The sequence below is a fragment of the Lissotriton vulgaris genome, chromosome 5 (genome assembly GCF_964263255.1).
Source record: "Lissotriton vulgaris chromosome 5, aLisVul1.2, whole genome shotgun sequence".
NCBI lineage: Eukaryota > Metazoa > Chordata > Amphibia > Caudata > Salamandridae > Lissotriton > Lissotriton vulgaris.
Genome location: NC_141693.1, coordinates 839721973 through 839744238, shown reverse-complemented (window position 1 = coordinate 839744238; position 22266 = coordinate 839721973). Strand labels below are relative to the sequence as shown.

The 22266-nt window shown below is 47.8% G+C and overlaps 1 protein-coding gene across 1 annotated transcript in view; it reads right to left on the bottom strand.

Moving 5' to 3' along the window:
* Positions 1–20539, bottom strand: part of LOC147711671 (uncharacterized) — an 860812-nt gene extending 840273 nt beyond the window's left edge. The window contains exon 1 of the mRNA XM_086922385.1: positions 20200–20539. Within this exon, the coding sequence (XP_086778511.1) occupies positions 20200–20254 (55 nt within the window). The 5' untranslated portion in view covers positions 20255–20539. The remainder of the gene's footprint in view (positions 1–20199) is intronic.
* Positions 20540–22266: the final 1727 nt, after the last annotated feature.

Here is a 22266-nt window from a genome sequence, read left to right as displayed (position 1 = left end):
GTTACTTACCTTCGGTAACGATATATCTGTAAGAAACATTAGTTAGTGTTAGATTCCTTACCGAACCCACCCATCCTCCCCGTTCTGCGAACTGATACCTAGGGTTAAGGACATCCCTTTCAGGGCCCTAGTTTTACATGGCACCAGTGTTGGTTCTCTCATGGCTCTGCGTCTCCTGGCGCGGAAAAGCTGTGTGCAAAGAACTGACGTCAGCGCGCGGAGGCGGCGTCTATATACTCCAGCGACGTCATCACGGCGCACGACGCCGACGACGGACGCGGAGCCGCAGGGGACGCCTGCAGACGACGCCTACCGACGCGCAGGGGTACTGCTACGCAAAAGTTTCCGGATCCAGACTGACGCCTGGGGATATTCTAAGGTAAGGAATCTAACACTAACTAATGTTTCTTACAGATATATCGTTACCGAAGGTAAGTAACTTGTTCTTTCATACTTGTTAGAACTGCTGTAGGCCGACAAGTGTCGACATTGCCAGCAGTTGTATTACTTTCCATCACCTTCTTCAGTTTTGCTCCAAGGTTTGACCACGGCTGCCCTAGAACTTGGTTCATTGCCACCATGATAGAAAAAGAAAAAATGCCCTAATTGTCATGGGGAAGTAAATGAGTTTGAAATGAAGCCACCAACACTGTTAACTCTAGAGACGTCAGGTGAAGGCTGGAGTTCACACTCACAAAAGCCCTACATTTAAACAGGCTGCTTAAAATAATTCCATCGCAGAACTGCAGAACTGTGCATAGGAGATCTTCTGGTGCTTTTACTTGTGTTCACCTGGAGGTCTCCTAAATAAAATGGTGTATCGGCTGCTTAGTTGATGCGCCAAATGGTATATCATCAGTGTGGGGAGTGCTTCAAAAGCAACTTCCCCAATAGTAAAAACATATAAATCTAAACTGCCTGAATAAAAGAAAAAGCAGGTTAGATTTTTGGGGTTTTGTAGGATGTGAGTGGGGATTGTGCAGAGGTTATTTAGGGGCATGCATCTAAAACCTGTTGAAATTCATGTCTGAGTCACTGTTACATAGACAATACCTCCTGCACCATGGCTTTTCAATTCACATAAAACCCTTCAATAATCTACATCCACTATATTTTACATTGAAGTTTTATTTGAGTCCAGTGAGTTCATACCCGTCTGCCTGAATTGCATACTGTGTAACCATGTATTACAAGTCTAAAATCTCCATGTTGAACATGGCTTTTGGGTAGAAACTACTGACGCGAGCAAACTCTTGCTGTTCACAACACGCAGAATGTGGAATTTTAATCAATCAAAAACAGAAAAATCATTTATTTGGATTTCAAAAGCATGAAACATCATAAACAAAATATACACAATCAAGCATAAGCAAATTACACATACAGAAGAAAGCATTGTTCTCTCACTGTATGGTTTCCAAAAGATGGTTCAATAGAAGTTTAAACTGTTTGGAAACTTTGCCGCATTTAGACAATATTGCCTCACGCTTTCAATAAAGCTTCTCCAAGTTCATGCTATCTGTATCTCACAGCACGGCCTCATACACATATCTTTGAACTGGGTCTGGCCATGACCCCTTACTGCACATATCTGGACCCTTTGATAAACAAACCTTGCCGTGGGACTTCATGGCTCGAACTGGGGAGAGTATATAAACTCCCTGGAGCCTTGTGATGGTGAAGCCAAAACATACCTGAGTCCAGCATTATATGTAAGATGTCAAGTTCCAAACCCTGACTGTCGTATCTGCCAGATGGGCATTAGTTGTAAACCTTAGCTTTACATCTCCTTTAAGTTTCACTTAAGATCTCCTTGATCATTGATCAATGAGTGATACCTACAATACAATAGTACAATACTAGAGGTACTCAGGAGAGAGCATGATTATGCCTTAGTTACTTCACCGTACTTTTTGACACACACATATTCATTGAATCCAAAATAAAGGACACTCAAACCTGCATAAAAAGGGATATGATTAAATTTAGCGGCCCTCGTACAAAAGCTGATGCTCAGTTCACTTGTAAACCCACGGCATTTGAATTCGTCTGTGTAGCTAACCATAAACCATCAGGTTTTGTGAATGATGATTGTCCTGCAGGACAGATCAAGAATATCATCGAAGCTGTGGCCGAAGACATTGCTTGCATTATCAAAACCTTCCGCCAAAGATGTACTTATTCTAAACAACTTAAAAGGGCGGTGGCACTACTTTTATTTTTAAAAGAATTTTAAAAACATAAAAACAAAATTGTATAAAAACAACCTGGCTAACTTTAGGCCTATTTCTGCTCTACTAAAACAATTGAAACTGAAGTCCCTCAGGATACACAAAGCTACGCTGAGACAGGCAAGTTTGAAGAATCTCTTCTCATAAAATTGAAAGAATGGTTCGATATTTCAGGCAAGGCATGGACATGGATTACATCAATCATTAGAGACCGCAGTACACAATAGGTTAAACCTGAAAATACTGCTCACAACCCGCATCTTTAGAATGTGGAGCCCCTTATGGCTCGACCTGGTCACCTCTTTTTTAGACTTATAACATGTCCCTCTGACACAACTTACTAGGCAGGCACCATGTGCAAGCTCCACACTGATGACACCCAGTTACTGATTTATTTTACCATTGAGACCAGTAACTAATAAAGGATCACCGACTACTTCAGAGCCTCAAAGTTCTGAATACACACGAATGGGATCTACCTACATATTGGCAATGCAGAGCAACTACTAGTAAGTAACAATCACAATTCTGTTTCTGGATTAAACTGACCTCTAGAACTTGGGTCTGTAACATCTCCTGTAAACGTGACCTGCTCCCTCAAAGTCTTATTTGATTGTGATCTATATTTATTTTGTTCCTCAAGTCCAAGCAGTGGCCAACTAAGTTAATTATAACCTTAATGCTCTGTTTAAAAACTGCCCTTTATTCTACTGCCCACTGTAAATAGTTAATGCAGACAGGTGTATCTTCCTGAATATAGTACTGTGTGGCTCTAGATCCCTGTTTCCAGAGAAGGAAAGATCATAAACTACAAAGAGTTCAAAATAGGGCAGCGTGTATCATTTTGTGGATAAAAATGTAAATCATATTTTCCTGAGATGATATGTACTTGGCTGGTGGTAGAAAGGATAATTCATTACAGATGCCTTTCCTTGAACGGAATGCAGCAAAAGGCAAACATCCTATGTGCCTTATGAAAGTCTTCTCTCAGTAACTCAGTACTCTGACACTCTAACAAGTTTGGGAGGAATGCTAAAAGCCGAAGGTGCTAAGAAGTGGAATGTACTCCCATTAAGCCTCAAACTAGTAAAAGGCTTTTCCACTTTCCAAGGGACACCTAAACAATATCTGCTTTATTCATACACGCTGGAATCTTGGATTCTTATGTCTGTTCACAATTTTAATTTGATTTTAAATGTTTTATGTTGGTCTATTAGATTTGTTTTTGTTTGTTATGCACCTGCAAGCTGGATTTCTAGAGTTGTTGCAGTTGTAAATAAATAAACAAATAGACATCACTGGTAATCAATGCCTTGAGTACGAGACTCATTCCTCACCTAAAGTCTTTAAGATCCGTTCAGTGTTGGGTCCACTGCTCTTTCTTTCTCCTGAATTAAAGGTGATCCCATCAAATTGTGGTCCCACAGGAGGCCCTGATAGCTTTACTTGTATACCAGCTCTAGGTCATTCCTACTGAGCCTTCTTTGGAATTTATTGTATCCTTTCCCGAATAACTCTGTAGAATTCAGAATTATTCATTTTGAGGGTTTTTCTGATTCCTGTAATTGTGAAAATCACCTGTGATGTGGATGCCCAAAGCTCAAAAGGACTTGAAGAGCTCTGTGCTATCTAAGTAATTGCGTCTTGAAAGCTTGATGTGTCTTATATCCAGCTTTATGAACTCACCTGATATTTCTTATCAATATAACCACAAGCTTTTAACACTGTGGGCCTTCTCTATCCCCTGATTTTCCTTCATCGGTGTGCTCTCCTGATCTTGATGTTACTTCTAAATCAATGCAGGAATGCGTTTTGGGTCAATAGATTATGTTAACCAGTCCACATACTGCAACCGAGCCTGTCTATTTCCTGGGTGTTTAGTGTTTTTTTTGGTCTCGCCTGAGCCAGCGCATGCACTGAACTGGTGAGACATTTAGGAGTGGAGTTTTCAAAGTGCTGCTGCTGGCCACAAGCTTGCGGTTACGCGCGCGAGCTCGCGCACAGCCGCCATCTGTCTTTCGAGCACAGACGCCATCTCACGGTCACCCTTACAGCCCGTGATCACTTTCGCGGCTGCGCGGCCAAACACCACTCGCACTCAGCAGTCCCCTTGGGGCACAAGCAGGCATCCACTTCGGCCTGCTGCCCGGAGTGCCCATCTATCACCTCCTGGCTAAAATCTCAGAGCACTGCCGGTAAACTGCTTTGCTTAAAGTCATCCGCCAACTAAGATAGGCCTCCAATTGGGAACAGCTAGCAATTATGTGTAAATGTGCCCACAGGAGACGTGCGGATTCTACAGCCAATGAAAACGTCAGATTCTGTGCACCGCAATAGGATTGGCTGGCCTGCAAACAGTCCTCCATTACTAGATCAACCTAATCAGCAAGAGTCACTCTCACTTCCAGGTAACGCCCAGAGTATATTCGGTTTACGGATTGGCTGCTGTGCAACCCGGAAATTCCAAATTTGCCGACACATGTTGATTATTCATAAAAACTAAAAGATCAAGAAGGACAACGTACACGTTACATGGCCGGCCTTTGTAAGTAGGGGATTGGGAACTGATCTGCCACGCTTGTGGCTTGTTGTCTATGATGTAGGTAGGACGAGGAGGATCGGGAGACCTAAGGCAACAGAGTAGCACTTCAGATAGCGTTCACATATGGCTGTACTACTCCAGAACGATTTGAGTCCAAGAATTTATTTTAGTACATTGGTGCATTCTGGGAGTTGTAGTTTCGGTTAAGTTGTACAAATAGGACTAGCGCTCTTTAACATAATAACTTGCAGGGCTGAAAGCTGAGAAAAGACAAAGTTGTCCAAGTGGCATGGAAGCATCGGGTCACAGTACCTGCAAGATAATCTTATCAGAGTCGAACACTGACGCTATTTTCTAAGTGTAGAATGAGAAAGTAACCAGGAGATATGAGCCAATCCAATAAACTGTGGGGCTGATAAAGGGAGCATACAGGGAAAGCCCAATGTGGAATTCCACCAACTTGCACATGCAGGTTCTACAACAAACTGGGGGGCATAATATCAAGAATGTGGTGGAAGTCTTGTTTGAGCAGGGACAATAGTTTGCTTGTCTTGATAGAGTAAGGCAGGTCATTACTGTTTGGTGTGCCCATGGAGGTGGTTGTTTTCTTTTAAGGTACATAGTATTTTACTGTATGACTATTGCGCTACAAAATGAAGGGGGCGGGGGAGGTGTTGTGTTTGTTTGCCCGCAGTGAAAGTAGAACAATAAAAGCTGCTGTGTTGGGCAACTTCACCCAATCTGTGGGATCTTGAGTAGAAGACATATTCTGAAGCTGTGTATCTAATATGCCCTAAAAGCATTAGTCCCGTCACCGAGCCCCTTTCTCTTCACTTCATCCCACCTCATGCTGACGACTGCTCCCCCGAGCACAGTCGTCTTGGACCTCAGCCGCCCCTCAAGGGTGGTCCAGGGCGGCAGGCTGCACACGGTGCATGGGCGTCTGTACTTGTAGAAGAGAAGTCGGCATTCCCAGACTGCGACCCCTCAAAAAGATCAGAGCAGTTTGTTGTGTTCTTATAATCCGTGCTGCGTATTCAAAACGCTGCTGTCCAGGAAATAGTGCTATCTGAGGAGTGTGCACCAGACTGTGCGAGGTCTAGACAAGGACTCATGCAAAACACGAGCTGACCACATTTACATGATTAGACCTGAAAGAGCTTCTTTTAAACCTGCTTTTTTTCTGGTGTGAACCTCGCATGGCCATACTCAGTAATTGTAACGCTTGTGGTAAAATACTCCAACATTTATAGCGCATAGGTGCGAGGGATATGCGTCATTTATAGAGAAACGCTGGGTCTCTTCCAACTTAAAATTAGAGAGGTTTCGGGCTTTGAGCTGATGGGGTTCTCTTTTAAAGATCTTGAGAGAACACTGTTCACAGGCGTTTTGTGCTATCGCCCGCCGGGCTCTGCACCCTCCCTGTCAGATTTCATCGACCTGATATATGACCTCTCTAATACCCACTCCAAGCTGCTGGTCTTAGGGGACTTCAACCTGTGGCCGGGTGGCCCGCTGGACAGTGCGTTTACGACACTTTGTCAAGCTTTCAGCGACATTCAGCTGCAACAACTGGTCCGGTCAGCTACTCACAGGAGAGGTCATGCCTTGGACCTGGTCTTCGCAGACGTACAACTAGTAGTGGTCAATGACATCCTATGTCAATACTGGACTGACCACTCACTGGTTGCCTTCTCTCTCTGTCTGGGGGAGTACTCCTCGGGGGAGGCCGGCGCCAGACAGGCTAAATTGAGCAGACCCTGGTCTCGACTTCTAAACTCATCGCCGCTGCCTACCTTACTACCAGATCATTTCTGTCTGAGTAATTCGGCGGAGGAAAGTTATATCACCTTGTGCCGGTCCATCTCGAATACCTTGGACAAGGTTGCGCCTCTCCGTAAGTCTCGAGGTAGATTGAACCGGGCTTGTCCCTGGTATACGGAGGAGCTGCGGCAGCTGAAGTTGAGCTGCAAACGTGCCGAGAGAGCCTGGAGGAAGCAGTACTCGGACCCAGCGAGGGCTTCCTTTAGGCTGGCACTGCAGGAATACAAGGTGCAGATCAGGCTGGCTAAGGCGGCTTTTCTGGAAACCACCTTGAACCAGGCGCCCAACAAGTCACAAGCCCTGTTTAAAATCGTTAGGGACTTGACCCACCCTGTGTGCGCGGCCAACACTGTCCCTGCGTCACAGGCCTTGTGCGACTCCCTGGCGAGTGCCTTCGAGGAGAAGATCATTAAGATCATGGAAGGCTTAAAAAACCCAGTGCCTCCTGCTCTCGGTTTGGGAGCCCCGGGCAGCCTGTCCAGTCGACCCCGGCCGGATGTCTCTGACTTCGGCTTGGGAGCTCCGGACGGGTCACCCAGTCGACCCCAGCTGAGTGGCCCAGTCCTTAGTTTGGGAGCTCCGGACACTCCTTCCGGTCGACCCCTGCTGAGTGGACATGCCCTCAGTTTGGAAGCTTCGGACGTCGTGGCCGGTCAAACCCGGCTGAGTAGGCTTGCCTCTAGCCAGGCAGCCCGGGCAGCCCCGGACACTTCGTCCAGTCGACTCCAGCTGAGTGGTCATGCCTCCAGCTTGGGAGCTCCGGAAGCTGTGTCCAGTCGACCCCAACTAAGACGCTTCCCCACTCCCTCCTTTGAGGAGTTTTGCAGCCTGGCACGAACAGTGTCATCGGGTTCTCCGCTTGACCCATTGCCACCCAAATTCTGGAAGACATTTCAGGCGGAAGTCTTCCAGCCTCTGTACTCCATCTGCCTCCAGTCTTTGGACTCGGCAACGGTTCCCGAGTGCTGGAAGCCGGCAGTCGTGTCACCACTGCTTAAGAAACCGACTCTGGACCCCGCCTGTCTTTCCAACTACAGGCCGATCTCTATTAAGATCGTGGAAAAGTTAAAGTTAAAGTTGGTGACCCGCTCCCTTTCGGGCTTCTTGGAAGAAATCGGGTGGTTCGATGAGACACAGTTTGGTTTCCGTCCATGGGACAGAATCCGCGCTGGTAACCGTACTTGACAATCTTCGTTCGCGTGTCGATAGTGGTCGGGCAGCCTTTCTGGTGCTGCTCGACATGTCGGCCGCGTTCGATACGGTTTGCCATCGGACCCTCATCAGGAGGCTGGAGGAGTGCGGGGTCACAGAGGGGGCAAGAGACTGGCTGGTATCCTACCTCAACAACCGGCAGCAGATGGTCGTGCTTCCTCCTTTCCGATCGGAGTTGCGGAAAGTAGGGCAGGGGGTTCCACAGGGCTCGGGCATCAGCCCTATACTTTTCAATCTTTACCTCCGCCCTCTGGTCCAGCTTATAAAATCTTTTGGTATCTCGGCTTTCAATTATGCTGATGATACCCAGCTGGTCTTCTCCCTGGAAGAAAATAATGCGGTCCCGCTGGAGACATTCCATCGCTGCATGGCAGCTACAGCGGATTGGCTTCGGGCCAATTTCTTGCAATTCAACAGCACAAAGACCGAGGTGCTCCACTGCTCCATGGACCGGATTCCTCGGGTACTTCCGGAGAACTTCTGGCCATCTACTTTCCCCGAGACAGTGTCGGCCGCAGAGTCAGCTCGTAACTTGGGGGTGATTTTCGGCCCAAATTTACAGCTGGACATGCATGTTAATAAGACCATCTCCACGTTCATGATGCTGTTACCCATGCTGCGTAAAGTCTTGCCCCTTCTCCCTGAGCAGGCCAGGCCGGAAGTAGTGCGCGGGACCATACTGAGTCGTTTAGACTACTGCAACGCGCTGCTTCTGGAGGCCCCAAAAAATCTGCTGGGGAAGTTACAACGGGTGCAGAACATGGCCACTAAGCTGGCTCTCTCTCGCCCTAACCTTAGCTCCTCCACCTTAGCCTTAAGGGACCTACACTGGTTGCCGGTGCACTTGCGTGTATTGTATAAAGCGGCGTGCCTAGTGTTTAAGGCGGTACATCGACAGGGCCCAGTGCCACTGCAGAATATGTTCGCTTGGTACTCTGCCTCGCGGTCCCTTCACTCTTCTTCGGCACAATTGCTTGTGGTTCCGAGGTTCCAGAGAGTAAGGATGGGTCGTTTAGCGTCGCAGCGGCCAAACTCTGGAACTCCCTGCCACTCCCTTTGAGAAGTCAAAGGGACTACTTCCCGTTTAGGAAAGCCCTAAAAACGCATCTCTTCCCTAGGGATGTCTGAGCAGTGGAAGTGTTGTTGACCGGATCTCAAGCGCCAGGATGCCCTTGGGGCGACAGGACCGCGCTATATAAGTACACCTACAATACAATGCAATTAATTATTCATGGTAAAAGGACAGTGCCTTCGAGAGTGAGGCTATGCGTCTAAGACCGACCAGTATGGCCCAGTTCTTCATTCGCGTTAAGACTGCTGAGAGTCGTGCATTCAAAATCATTGACGGCCTGCTTAGAATTAATTAGAAAATGACATTTTATTTTGATCGCTATCCTGGACAGAACGTTTGTTGAATGAGAACGCGTGCATAAGTTAAAAAAAAAGAAACTGAAGGGCCTGTGGAAAATAAACTTATTTTCAAATTGTATCTAGTGTTTCATACTGCACTTTTGCAGTGTCTAGGCGCTGTAAAAAGCAGGGGCTATTATTGGTCGGTTAAATGACACCAATTCATTTACTTCGGGAATGTGAAAGGCTGCGTTGGCCTTGACGAAATTCGAAAGCATAATTCTGTAGTTTAACGTACATTTATTTCAGTAGCTAAAGTTCAACACGCTGAGTCATCGCGCCGACTTCCAAACACACATCAGTTTCAGAGCAAATTAACAACATATAACTGATACTTCCCTTTCTAAATGAGTCATTGATTCCCAAAATCGTTTAAAACTAACATTTTGGTGCATTTGCCAAAAACGTGAACAACACAATTAGTAACAGCTAAAGCAGCTAAAACGATCAACATTTTGGTTTTGGTTACATAAATATTGCACATTACCCAATTCATAAATAGACAATCCCAAATATCCTCAAAATTTATAACACACATTCAGATCAATTTCAAGCAAACACATAACTTTGGCTAAACCGTCGAAACACTTAAAATTCCCGACGCTAAAAGACAGCAAATAGTTGACAACAGATGTCAGCAGTTGTTCATGAACACAGGACTAAACACGGATTGGCATAGCCAATAGGTCTCGCTTTTGGGACCTTATAAATATTTAGTTATGCAGCACAATATCCTTTGTTCAACAACATCCACTGTTGCATGGCTAAACACTTATAAGGTCCCGAAAGCGAGACCTATTGGCCATGCCAATGCTTGTCTTTGTCGTCACGGGGTCTTTATCTTGGATTCCATTGCAACTTTACATGACCAACTTGAATTCTCACTCTCCACAATACTGTTTGACAGCAAATGAGTTATCACATTTGAATCTGTTTTGAGAGGCGCCTAGCTAAAGATTTGCACATATTCAACATAGGCTTTCACCCTAAAGAATAATTTTCTAAGTGTAGGATTCCACATTCGTTGATTTTGGGAAAAAAATAAGCTTACTGATCTTCTGAACCTTGACATTTTCAAAATATCTGTGATGGGAAATCCCAGGCTCTAGCGGAGCTTGAATTCAGCAAACTTCAAGGGATGGACAAGCATTGGAAATGCAATAGGTCTCGCAGCATTAGAGTTAGTGCTTTTAGAATTGTTTATGGTTTTTTTTGTAAATCTTTAGCATTTTTGTTTCCTGTAGCCAATGCTAAAGAATTAAAAAAAAAAAAAAAAGCCATAAACATTTCTAAAAGCTCTAACTCAAATGCTCCGAGACCTATTGCACTGTGTGAGGGTGAGGGGTTGAGGGTGAGTGAGGGTGAGTGAGGGTGAGGGTGGGTGAGGGTGAGTGAGGGGTTGAGGGTGAGGGTGAGTGAGGGTGAGTGGTTGAGGGTGAGTGAGGGTGAGGGGTTGAGGGTGAGTGAGGGTGAGGGTGAGTGAGGGTGAGGGGTTGAGGGTGAGTGAGGGTGAGGTGTTGAGGGTGGGTGAGGGTCACATTGTACCTGCTACGCGGAAACGTGAATTCTGACGTGGTTGAACCTGTGCCCTGCAGGTTACTCACCCCAGCAGCAAGTGTTACAATCAACTAATCTATCCCACGCTCTAAAAAATCACATAACATCAGCGATGTTCACAAACTCTTCTGTTCCGGGGCTGTGAGTTGAGGGGGATGCAATTCGAGATAAACAAGGCAACGTTAGAAGCCAGAGGAAGAAAACAGGTCTGGTAGGTCTGATCATGTCACTTTATACATGGCTTAAAGTCAAGGAAAAAGCGCTATTACATGGCCAGTGCTGACTGCATCATAGCGCTTTGAGGCAATTTTCCACCAGCTAGGGCAACCCGAGGGAGGTGCAGGGAAGGAGGGTGGGAGAAGCAACACCTGGATGGGAAAAAGAAACACGATGGAGGTGAGGGAGCAGTTATAACAGAGGAGGGAGATATGGGAAAAGCAAAATGAGGGAGGTATCCTTACGAGGGCCCTGGTGTTTTTTTTTTAAAGAAATTAAGCACTGGGTGGGTGAGAGGGAGAGAAGCAGCAGGCACAAGGGGAAGTAAGTCAATGGCAGTGGCAGTTGTAGTAGTGGACAGGCCCTTAATTATAAACAGTACGTCTCGCAAGTGAGAGCACATGCACCGCATGCGCTGACCTAGGCCGGACATAAAAACGACTCGCACTTTACTTCATTCGTATAAAAAAGTGCTTCAGCTCCGAATAAAGTGAGCTAAAACAGCTCAGGGGTTACAACACCTGGAGCTCAACTGCTTGTGCTAGCTATTGGCTGCAGATTCATAAGCAACTAACTAGCTCCACTACTCAGCCTACAAACTATAATAAAACGAGCACTTCGGATACTCATTTATTATACCTAATGTGCAAAAGACTGGTGTTTTGGTATCTGGCAGAAAACACAAGATTTAGCGCCTTGTGGAAAAAATGTGGGTTTGGAATAATTTATTATGAGAGCGGCACCGTCACATAAGATGGAGCTGACCGGTATAGTTACCGTCCACGTGCAGGTAACCTGTGACAACGGCAGCATTTGTTAAGCATAAGTAGGGCGCGGCGCTATATCAAAACAAAAAAATATAATAAACCCGCTAATCCAGGCGCTTTGCTGCCCGGGCCCTGCAGGAGGAGAGATGCTTTCAGCATCTCCGCAGACATAAACAAACCCTGATTAGAGGCAGTGTGACACGCCGAGGTGTCGGATGAGCACACCCGCCCGGCGCAGGGGGGAGGGGAAGCGATAGTTCTTCCTGCTGCCACCGAGGCCTTCAGTTTGCAGATGTCCACCACGCCTGCTTTCTAGCAGAGGCAAGCACGGAAGCAGGCAGGCGTGCAGAGGCAGGGCCGGCCCGCAGGTATGTGCTCCGACGAGACAAGAGCTCACACCTAGTCCCCGTGCGGAAGGAGACAGAGCCTGAACGGAGATGTGGTACTGCGCAGTGACGTCAGACGGACTGCGCGTGCCCTGTCACACCTTCCGCCAGTCCTGGATTTATAGCCACTCTTTGCATGATTGCAGAAGGCCTTGAGAAAATTGAAAATATAAGCCTGGCCAATCGAAAAATCTGATATTTCAAATGTTATTCCGGTGCCAGGGATAGTCATCTGTTGGGCTCAAAGGTATGTGAGTCAGAGCTCGCAATTCAAATCTTGAATCTTGCATATATGTATTGGAATTTCTGTATCACAAAGCGTACTTTGAAGCACGGTATATTAAAGGGCCGATGCACGTTTGCGTACATCAAACGGTGTTTTAGCCGTTAACCTTACATTTCAGAAACATATAATCCTATTCCATTTTTATACATACATGTTTAAGGTACAGGGAGATAGCTATTTTGTAAAGAGCAAAACCAGGCACCACAATTAGCAATTTTGTTGATGAATGAAAATGCGGCTTCTGAAATATTTTAACGGCATTACCCGATAAACAATACACGTTAGAAGTATACAAAAGTAAACTATTAACCAAATGTAAGGGACGTGACATGGGTACTTTAACAAAAAAACAACAACAAAAACCCCACATAATATGATGTAACAGCATTTACGAGTTGAGCTGGGGGATGGGGCGGAGCGGGTAAAAAAAAAAAAGACGGAGGGAAAGCAGATAAGGGGAGGGGGGAGGAGAAATGCGACACGGCGGGAAGGGGAGGGGGCGGAGCGGGTAAAATAAACAAACAAGACGGAGGGAAGAGAGGGGAGGGGGGAGGAGAAATGCGACACGGCGGGAAGGGGAGGGGGCGGAGCGGGTAAAACAAGACGGACGTGCACGCGCTTTTAAGCTCAATGCGCATGCGCATTGAGCTTAAAAGTCACGGGCACTGCAAGGAATCGCCACGATTCCTTGCAGTGTGGATAAAGAGTCGATAAGCCCCCATAGTCTCGCTTGCTCGATGCGCATGCGCATCGACAGGCGAGACCTAAAAAACTACCAAGCCCGGTCCTGGTGTGTATATCATTACTGATGACAACATTCTATAAACACACACATTCATATGTGACAGTGATGTGCACTACTGAGCCTGGGTGTGGTGTGTATATCAGTACTGATGACAACGTTCTATAAACGCACTCATTCATATATGATAGTGATGCGCACTAAGTCTGGGCGTGGTGTATAATATCAGTACTCAGGGCTTTAAGTGGGCCCGGTCCCACCGGTGCTGAGCACCGCCAGTTTTTGAAGTGGGCCTCGAAACGGGTCTCTATCGGGCTCTGTGTTGTGCCCTAGCACAAGCATACCATTTTTTCCCAGACTGCAGTGACAGCAAGCACATTGTGTGCACCTGCTCACACAGCTCACTTCTCACTAGTGGAGATGTTATGGCATGACGTCATGCCAAGTGAGCCTTGTAGGGGAAGGGAAATCCTTTATAGAGAGTCATTTTTGCTTGTTTATCTTATGCAACTAACAACCATTGGCAAAGCCAACAGTCCTGACTTGCTGTAGATATGGCGTTACTTGTTGTATCATATATCTGGATGCATTGACATAAACAGCAAAATACAAGTCGAACAGCACACTATGGTAAGGACAGATTTTTAGCCTATGTGTTTTTAAGCCACACCCTTAATTACATTGGACACGCCCCTTTGAGAGACCCCCTAGTTTTTTCATCCCACTTAAAGGCCTGTCAGTACTGATGACAACATTCTGTAATTGCACACATTCATATATAACATTGATGTGCACTACTAACCTCGGTCGTGGTGTGTATATCAGTACCGATGACAAAATTCTATAATCGCACATATTCATATATGACAGTGATGTGCACTACTGAGCCTGGGTGTGGTGTGTATATCAGTACTGATGAAAACATTCTATAATTGCACATATTCATATATGACAGTAATGTGCACTACTACGTCGGGGCGTGGTGTATAATATCAGTACTGATGACGATTCTATAATAGCACACATTCATATATGATGTTGATGTGCACTACTAAGTCTGGGCGTGGTGTATAATATTAGTACTGATGACAATTCTGTAATCGAATAAATTCATATATGATGTTGATGTGCACTACTAAGTCTGGGCGTGGTGTATAATATTAGTACTGATGACAATTCTATAATCGAATAAATTCATATATGATGTTGATATGCACTACTAAGTCTGGGCGTGGTGTATAATATCAGTACTGATGACGATTCTATAATAGCACACATTCATATATGATGTTGATGTGCACTACTAAGTCTGGGCGTGGTGTATAATATTAGTACTGATGACAATTCTATAATCGAATAAATTCATATATGATGTTGATGTGCACTACTAAGTCTGGGCGTGGTGTATAATATTAGTACTGATGACAATTCTATAATCGAATAAATTCATATATGATGTTGATGGGCACTACTAAGTCTAGGCGTGGTGTTTATAATATCAGTACTGATGAGGATTCCATAATCGCACACATTAATTTATGACAGGGATGTGCACTACTAAGTCTGGGCGTGGTGTATAATATCAGTACTGATGATGATTCTATAATCACACACATTCGTATACAACAGTGATGTGCACTACTAAGCCCAGGTGTGGTGTTTAGAATACCAGAATTGATGACAACATTCTATAATCGCACTCATTCATATATGACATTGATGTGCACTACTAACCCCGGTCGTGGTGTGTATATCAGTACGGATGACAAAATTCTATAATAGCACATATTCATATATGACAGTGATGTGCACTACTAAGTCTGAGTGTGGTGTGTATATCAGTACTGATGACAACATTCTATACTCACACACATTCATATGTGATGTTGATGTGCACTACTAAGCCCAGTCGTGGTGTGTATAATATCAGTACTGGTGACAACATTCTATAATCGCACACATTCATATAGGATAGTGCTGTGCATTACTAAGCCGGGCATGGTGTGTATAATATCAGTACTGATGACAACATTCTATAATCGCACACATTCATTTATGACAGTAATGTGCACTCCTAAGTCTGGGTGTGGTGTTTATAATATCAGTATTGATGACAACATTCTATAATCGCACACATTCATATATGACAGTGATGTGCACTTTTAAGCCTGGGCGTGGTGTGTATAATATCAGCGCTCCTGACAACATTCTATAATCGCACACATTCAGATATGCTAGGGGTTTGCTTGCCTGATGGTAACCAAATTCAAAAGATCACTCATTATGAGAACCCCAATTCCCCATTCTTTCCAAAGTCTCAGTTGTCCTCCAAAGAACCATAATATATGCTATGGTAGGTTTCTAGGAATTTAAGCTGTCCCTATGGTAAAGTTTGACTCTACGCTATTGTGTAGATGTGGCCGTTATTTACTCACTACTGGTCAAACGTCTATACATCAATGAATACAAGATAGTTACTTCGGATAAAGTGCTTGGAAACCACTGGGTTTAATCGCTATGTAAAACAAGCATTTACAATGCAATGGTTTCGCCTTTGTTAAAGTTTGAGCTTTTGGTATTGCTTTTGACAAATGGTCTTTTCTAACTTCTTTGAATTATGTGTAAAACGTTGATGTGTTTTACTTTACACAGAAATAGGGATTGCATTTATAATGCAATTAGTTGCAGATGCACAGTGAATTAGAATACAAGTTATTTCATAAAGCATGTTAGCATGTTAGTGAAGCCAGGAGTGTGAGAGAAGACAGGAGTGAGAGGGCAAGAAGGAGAGAGTAAGAAAGAGAGGGCAAGAGGGAGAGAGATGGAGACTGAGTGCAAGAGAAGAAGTGATAGATATAGAAGTTAAGGAGAGCAGGAGTAAGAAGGATGAAGGAAGAGAAAAAAATGAATGCGCACACACTACTTTATTGCTCACAATTTTAAAGTATGTTAATAAAACATAGCATTATCCTCCCCTCAGTAGTCCTCAGTTGTCAGTGTTGGGAGGCGCGGTATGCCCTGCCAGTTACACACGTGTATACTTCTGTCATAAATCCATTAATCCAGTGAACTATTCTACTTGGTAGGGGACCTCGGGTATTGTGTAGCGCCATCCCCGAGGCTTGGTGGAGTCACAGGGTCATCTGAGAGCTTGATACAACTACTAAGGCCTCCAGATAGTGGATCTTTAAGTTAAAAGGGAATTCCTCAGGTCACCGGGAGTCATTACGACGAGGCCTGAGATGACGCAACAGTGCTCCTTAATCCCTCATGGGACAGTTGAAATCCTGAGTGATTGTGGAGGCTGGCCAGGGTCTCGCTCTGACTTGTCAGGAGCGTGACACAAAAGTAAAAAGTAAGGTGGCAACCCACTGTAATGACCGAGCTGTAAAGAATCTAAGTGGGTTGTGCTGAAAACTCCATAAGGCCAACTCTAGCTTTCTCAAGATGAGTGTCGGCTGTTCAAGGTACTTACCACCGACATCTGGATTGCGGATAACCTAACCCAACCTGTGCAATCAATAAACTTCCGACATGTTTTATCCATAAAGAGTGTCACTGTCATATATTATGTCGCATTGGAATTGCAAGGGTCCTCATATCCTCAAAGTGCTTGAGGTAGCAATGCTATGTAAGCAGGCCAGCTGTGTTCCATCTGAAGACAAGTCGGGGTAAGCTGAGCAGTGACTCCCTGGAGCCCTACTTTTGCTGACCCCGGGGCCCTGCTTTTGCTGACCAATCCCCCCCCCCCCCCCCCAGAGCCCTGCCTTTGCTGACCCCCCGGAGCCCTGCTTTTGCTGTCCTCCCAGAGCCCTGCTTTTGCTAACCCCCATGGAGACCTGCTTTTGCTGACCTTCCAAAGCCCTGCTTTTGCTGACCTCCCTGGGCCCTGCTTTTGCTGACCCCCCTGGAGCCCTGCTTTTGCTGACCCCCTGGAGCCCTGTTTTTGCTGACTCCCTGGAGCCCTGCTTTTGCTGACCCCCTGGAGCCCTGCTTTTGCTGACCCCCAGAGCCCAAATTTTGCTGACCCCCGGAGCCCTGCTTTTGCTGACCCCCCCCCAGAGCCCTGCCTTTGCTGACCCCCCAGAGCCCTGCTTTTGCTGACTTCCCAGAGCCCTGCTTTTGCTAACCCCCATGGAGCTCTGCTTTTGCTGACCACCCCGGAGCCCTGCTTTTGCTGACCTCCCGGAGCCCTGCTTTTGGTGACCCCCCCCCCGAGCCCTGCTTTTGCTGACCCCCTGGAGCCCTGCTTTTGCTGACCCCCTGGGGCCCTGCTTTTGCTGACCCCCTGAAGCCCTGCTTTTGCTGACCCCCGGAGCCCTGCTTTTGCTGACCCCCCGGAGCCCTGCTTTTGCTGAAACGCCCGGAGCCCTGCTTTTGCTGACCCTCCTGGAGCCCTGCTTTTGCTGACCCCTTGGAGCCCTGCTTTTGCTGACCCACTGGAGCCCTGCTTTTGCTGAGTCCCCGGAGCCCTGGTTTTGCTGACCCCCCGGAGCCCTGCTTTTGCTGACCCCCGGAGCCCTGAAGCCCAGCTTTTGCTGTCCCCAGGAGCCATGTTTTGCTGACCCCCTGAAGCCATGCTTTTTCTGGTGCCCCAGAGCCCTGCTTTTGCTGACCTCCCGGAATCCTGCTTTTGCTGACCACCAGGGCCCTGCTTTTGCTGACCTCCCGGAGCCCTGCTTTTGCTGACCCCCCAAAGCCCTGCTTTTGCTGACCCCCCCGCGCCCTGCTCTTGCTGACCCCTGGAGCCCTGCTTTTGCTGACCCCCCAGAGCCCTGCTTTTGCTGACCCCCAGAGCCCAAATTTTGCTGACCCCCCGGAGCCCTGCTTTTGCTGACCCCCCGGAGCCCCGAAGCCCAGCTTTTGCTGTCCCCAGGAGCCATGTTTTGCTGACCCCCTGAAGCCCTGCTTTTTCTGGTCCCCCGGAGCCCCGCTTTTGCTGACCTCCCGGAACCCTGCTTTTGCTGACCGCCAGAGCTCTGCTTTTGCTGACCTCCCAGAGCCCTGCTTTTGCTGACCCCCCAAAGCCCTTCTTTTGCTGACCCCCCCCCCCACCCCCCTGGAGCCCTGCTTTTGCTGACTCCCCCCTGGCGCCCTGCTTTTGCTGACCCCCCGGAGCTCTGCTTTTGTTGCCCCCCCTGGAGCCCTGCTTTTCCTGACCCCTCAGGGAGCCCTGCCTTTGCTGACCCCTCCCGGAGCCCTGCTTTTGCTGACCCCCTGGAGCCCTGCTTTTGCTGACCCCCCCCCCCGAAGCCCTGCTTTTGCTGACCCCCAGAGCCCAGCTTTTGCTGACCCCTGTGGGAGCCCTGCTTTTGCTGACCCCCAGAGCCCAGTTTTTGCTGACCCCCCCCCCCCCGAAGCCCTGCTTTTGTTGACCCCTGGAGCCCTGCTTTTGCTGATCCCCCCGGAGCCCTCCTTTTGCTGACCCCCGAGCCCTGCTTTTGCTGACCCCATTGAGCCCTGCTTTAGTTGACCCCTGGAGCCCTACTTTTGCTGATCCCTGCTTTTGTTGACCCCTGGAGCCCTACTTTTGCTGATCCCTGCTTTTGTTGACCCCTGGAGCCCTGCTTTTGCTGATCCCTGCTTTTGTTGACCCCTGGAGCCCTGCTTTTGTTGACCACTGGAGCCCTGCTTTTGCTGATCCCTGCTTTTGTTGACCCCTGAAGCCCTGCTTTTGCTTTGCATATGTTGCGGAGACCCCTGTTCATGGCAGGGGTGAAAGCGATGGCCTCAGCCCGGGGCAGCACCTGCCTGTTAACAAGAAGATGTGCAGCCCGACCGAGAAACACTCTGTTCTCCAGCTCTGGCGCAAGCCCTTGGCTGCAGAGGTGTTTACCAAAGTACGGGAGGAACATCCCATGATACGAGCTGTCCAGATGTGCGCCCATATCCCCCGTTGTTGTTAGTGCAAGAAGAGAACACCGATCTAGCCGCGAAACGAGGCGAAGGGCGACAAGCAAACAGCAAGAAAGCCAAGGCGAGGTGATTGCCTTCTGTCCCTTCCTCCTGAAGTGACGAAGGCATGTTTGACATGTCCCCTGGGGCTGTAACTGCGGCAAGTGACATTCGATGACATTTAATCACGCTCCTGCAATAATGCCTTGGCGAGAAGCCGCGCGACTCTTACCAGATTACGGTGTGTTATGGAACGTGCGCTCAGTTCCCTTGGAAATGGCACACATTCCAGGGCAGCCGGTGAAACAGCTCCGAGAAGGAAGGCATCTACTGCGGAGCACTGCCTGGATGGGCGCAACAGATGTGAAACACTCCACTGCAGACTCGGCCGTTCAGTCTTCTAATGATGATACAACCAGTACCATTAAATCGGGTGTTAACAAAGTCTAGCGCCTAGAGGCAATCCAGTTGATCGAGTGCGCTGTAACAGTACAGTGATTCTTGTGAAATTAGCCTGTGGCGATTGGCCGAGGTCTATGCCCGCAGTACAGGAATGCCATGCGCTAGTGTTTCTCACAGAGTGGAACCGTGATTTAAACTGTCACGTAACAGAATTCAATTAATGCAAACAATATGAAAGATGTTTAAGTAGTGCGAACGTGAAGGCTGCGTTTAGTGTTCTTCAAATAGCCTGTCCACGTAGGAAAAAACACTTGCTTTTATTTCTGCAAGAATATATAGATATATTTTTTTCATTTGTTTAATAAATAATTAGCTTTTATCACATCGGGATGTGACCCACGGCTGAAGGAGGAGTGTACACTAGTTACAGAAGTACTCCCATGTTCAACATTCTCTCATCTCTCTGGACACGCTCGAGTTCCCTACAGCGAGACAGAAAGGTACGGTCTAGCGGCTACGTTGCGCTCTATCAACTGCTTCCACACTTCACAAGCATTTTGTGCTATTGGTCAGATTACTTTACCCTCTGTGCAATGTTTCATTAATTGTATATACCACAACCATAAACGCTTAGAAACGGGCAGAATCTAGTATGGTGCGCTATGTGAATACTGCCACGTCTGAAACTCAGAAAGTGGACAGGTGGCTCGAGTACAAAGCAGATGGTACCTTTTCTCCAGGGAGCCCCCAGTCCGAGGGTGAAGGAGCGGTGCCAGTTGAACATCGTGGACTTCCAGGCCTCCCTCAGTGACGGAGCGCAGAGGGTGCCGCCTCGAGGCGCATGCTGCCCGCTGCGGGCGCGGGCTCCCTCCGCTCGGGCCGCTCCTCGGAGGTCTAGGCAGATTCCGCGCAGGCTGCTGGGGCTCGGAGCTCCATGCTCCTATCTCTTCCTCGCAGCTGCAGGGTCTGGGAGGGAGGGGCGGGATGGCCCCGGCACTCGATGGAGTCGGGAATGGTTTAAGTGACTGGGAGGAGGTGGGGTGCACTAAGAGGCAGAGGCGGTGCTCTCAAGGACGATAGAACTGTACTAGACACACATCGGCACAGGATACACAGAGGCGGCGCTCTCAAGAGCTTCACCGGATACACAGAGGTGGCGCACACAGGGACTGCACAGGATTCACAGAGGCGGCACTCTCAAGGGCTTCACAGGACACACATAGAGGTGGTGCTCTCAAGGAGATAGAACTGTACTAAACACACAGAGGCGCACAGGGTACACAGCAGCGACTGCACATGATTCACAGAGGCTGCACTCAAGAGCTTCACAGGATTCACAAAGAGCTTCACAGGATTCACAGAGGCTGCGCTCTCAAGAGCTTCACAGGATTCACAGAGGCTGCGCTCTCAAGAGCTTCACAGGATTCACAGAGGCTGCGCTCTCAAGATCTTCACAGGATTCACAGAGGCGGTGCTCTCAAGGACGATAGAACTGTACTAGACACACAGACACAGGATACACAGAGGCAGCGCTCTCAAGGGCTTCACTGGATACAAAGAGGTGGGGCTCACAGCGACTGCACAGGATTGGCAGAGGTGGCGCACTCAAAGGCTTCACAGGATTCACAGAGGCGGTGCTCTCAAAGGCTTCACAGGATTCACAGAGGCGGTGCTCTCAAGAACGATAGAACTGTACTAGACACAGAGGTGGCCCAGGATACACAGCAGAGACTGCACATGATTCACAGAGGAGGCGCTCTCAAGGGATTCACAGGATACACAGACATGGCGCTCACAGCGACTGCACAGGATTCACAGAGGCAGCGCTCTCAAGGGCTCTACGGGATTCACAGAGGTGGTGCTCTCAAGAACGATAGAACTGTACTAGACACACAGAGGCGGCACAGGATACACAGCAGCGACTGCACATGATTCACAGAGGCGGCTCTCTCAAGGAATTCACAGGATACACAGACGTGGCGCTCACAGCGACTGCACAGGATTCACAGAGGCAGCGCTCTCAAGGGCTCTACAGGATTCACAGAGGTGGTGCTCTCAAGAACGATAGAACTGTACTAGACACACAGAGGCGGCACAGGATACACAGCAGCGACTGCACATGATTCACAGAGGCGGCTCTCTCAAGGGATTCACAGGATACACAGACGTGGCGCTCACAGCGACTGCACAGGATTCACAGAGGCTGCGCTCTCAGCGACTGCACAGAGTTTACAGAGGCTGCGCTCTCAAGGGCTTCACAGGATACACAGAGGCGGCGCTCAAGAGTTTTACCGGATTCACAGAGGTGGCACTCACAGTGACTGCACAGGATTCACAGAGGTGGAACTCTCAAGGGCTTCACAGGATTCACAGAGGCGGTGCTCTCAAGGGCTTCACAGGATTCACAGAGGCGGTGCTCACAAGGACAACAGAACTGTACTAGACACAAAGAGGGGGCACAGGATACACAGCAGCGACTGCACAATATTCACAGAGACTGCGCTCTCAGCGACTGCACAAGATTTACAGAGGCAGCGCTCTCAAGGGCTTCACAGGATACACAGAGGCGGCGCTCAAGGGTTTTACCAGATTCACAGAGGTGGCACTCACAGTGAATGCACAGGATTCACAGAGGCCGCGCTCTCAAGGGCTTCACAGGATTCACAGAGGCGGTTCTCACAAGGACAACAGAACTGTACTAGACACACAGAGGGGGCACAGGATACACAGCAGCAACTGCACATTATTCACAGAGGCGGCGCTCTCGAAGGCTTAACAGGATACACAGAGGTGGCA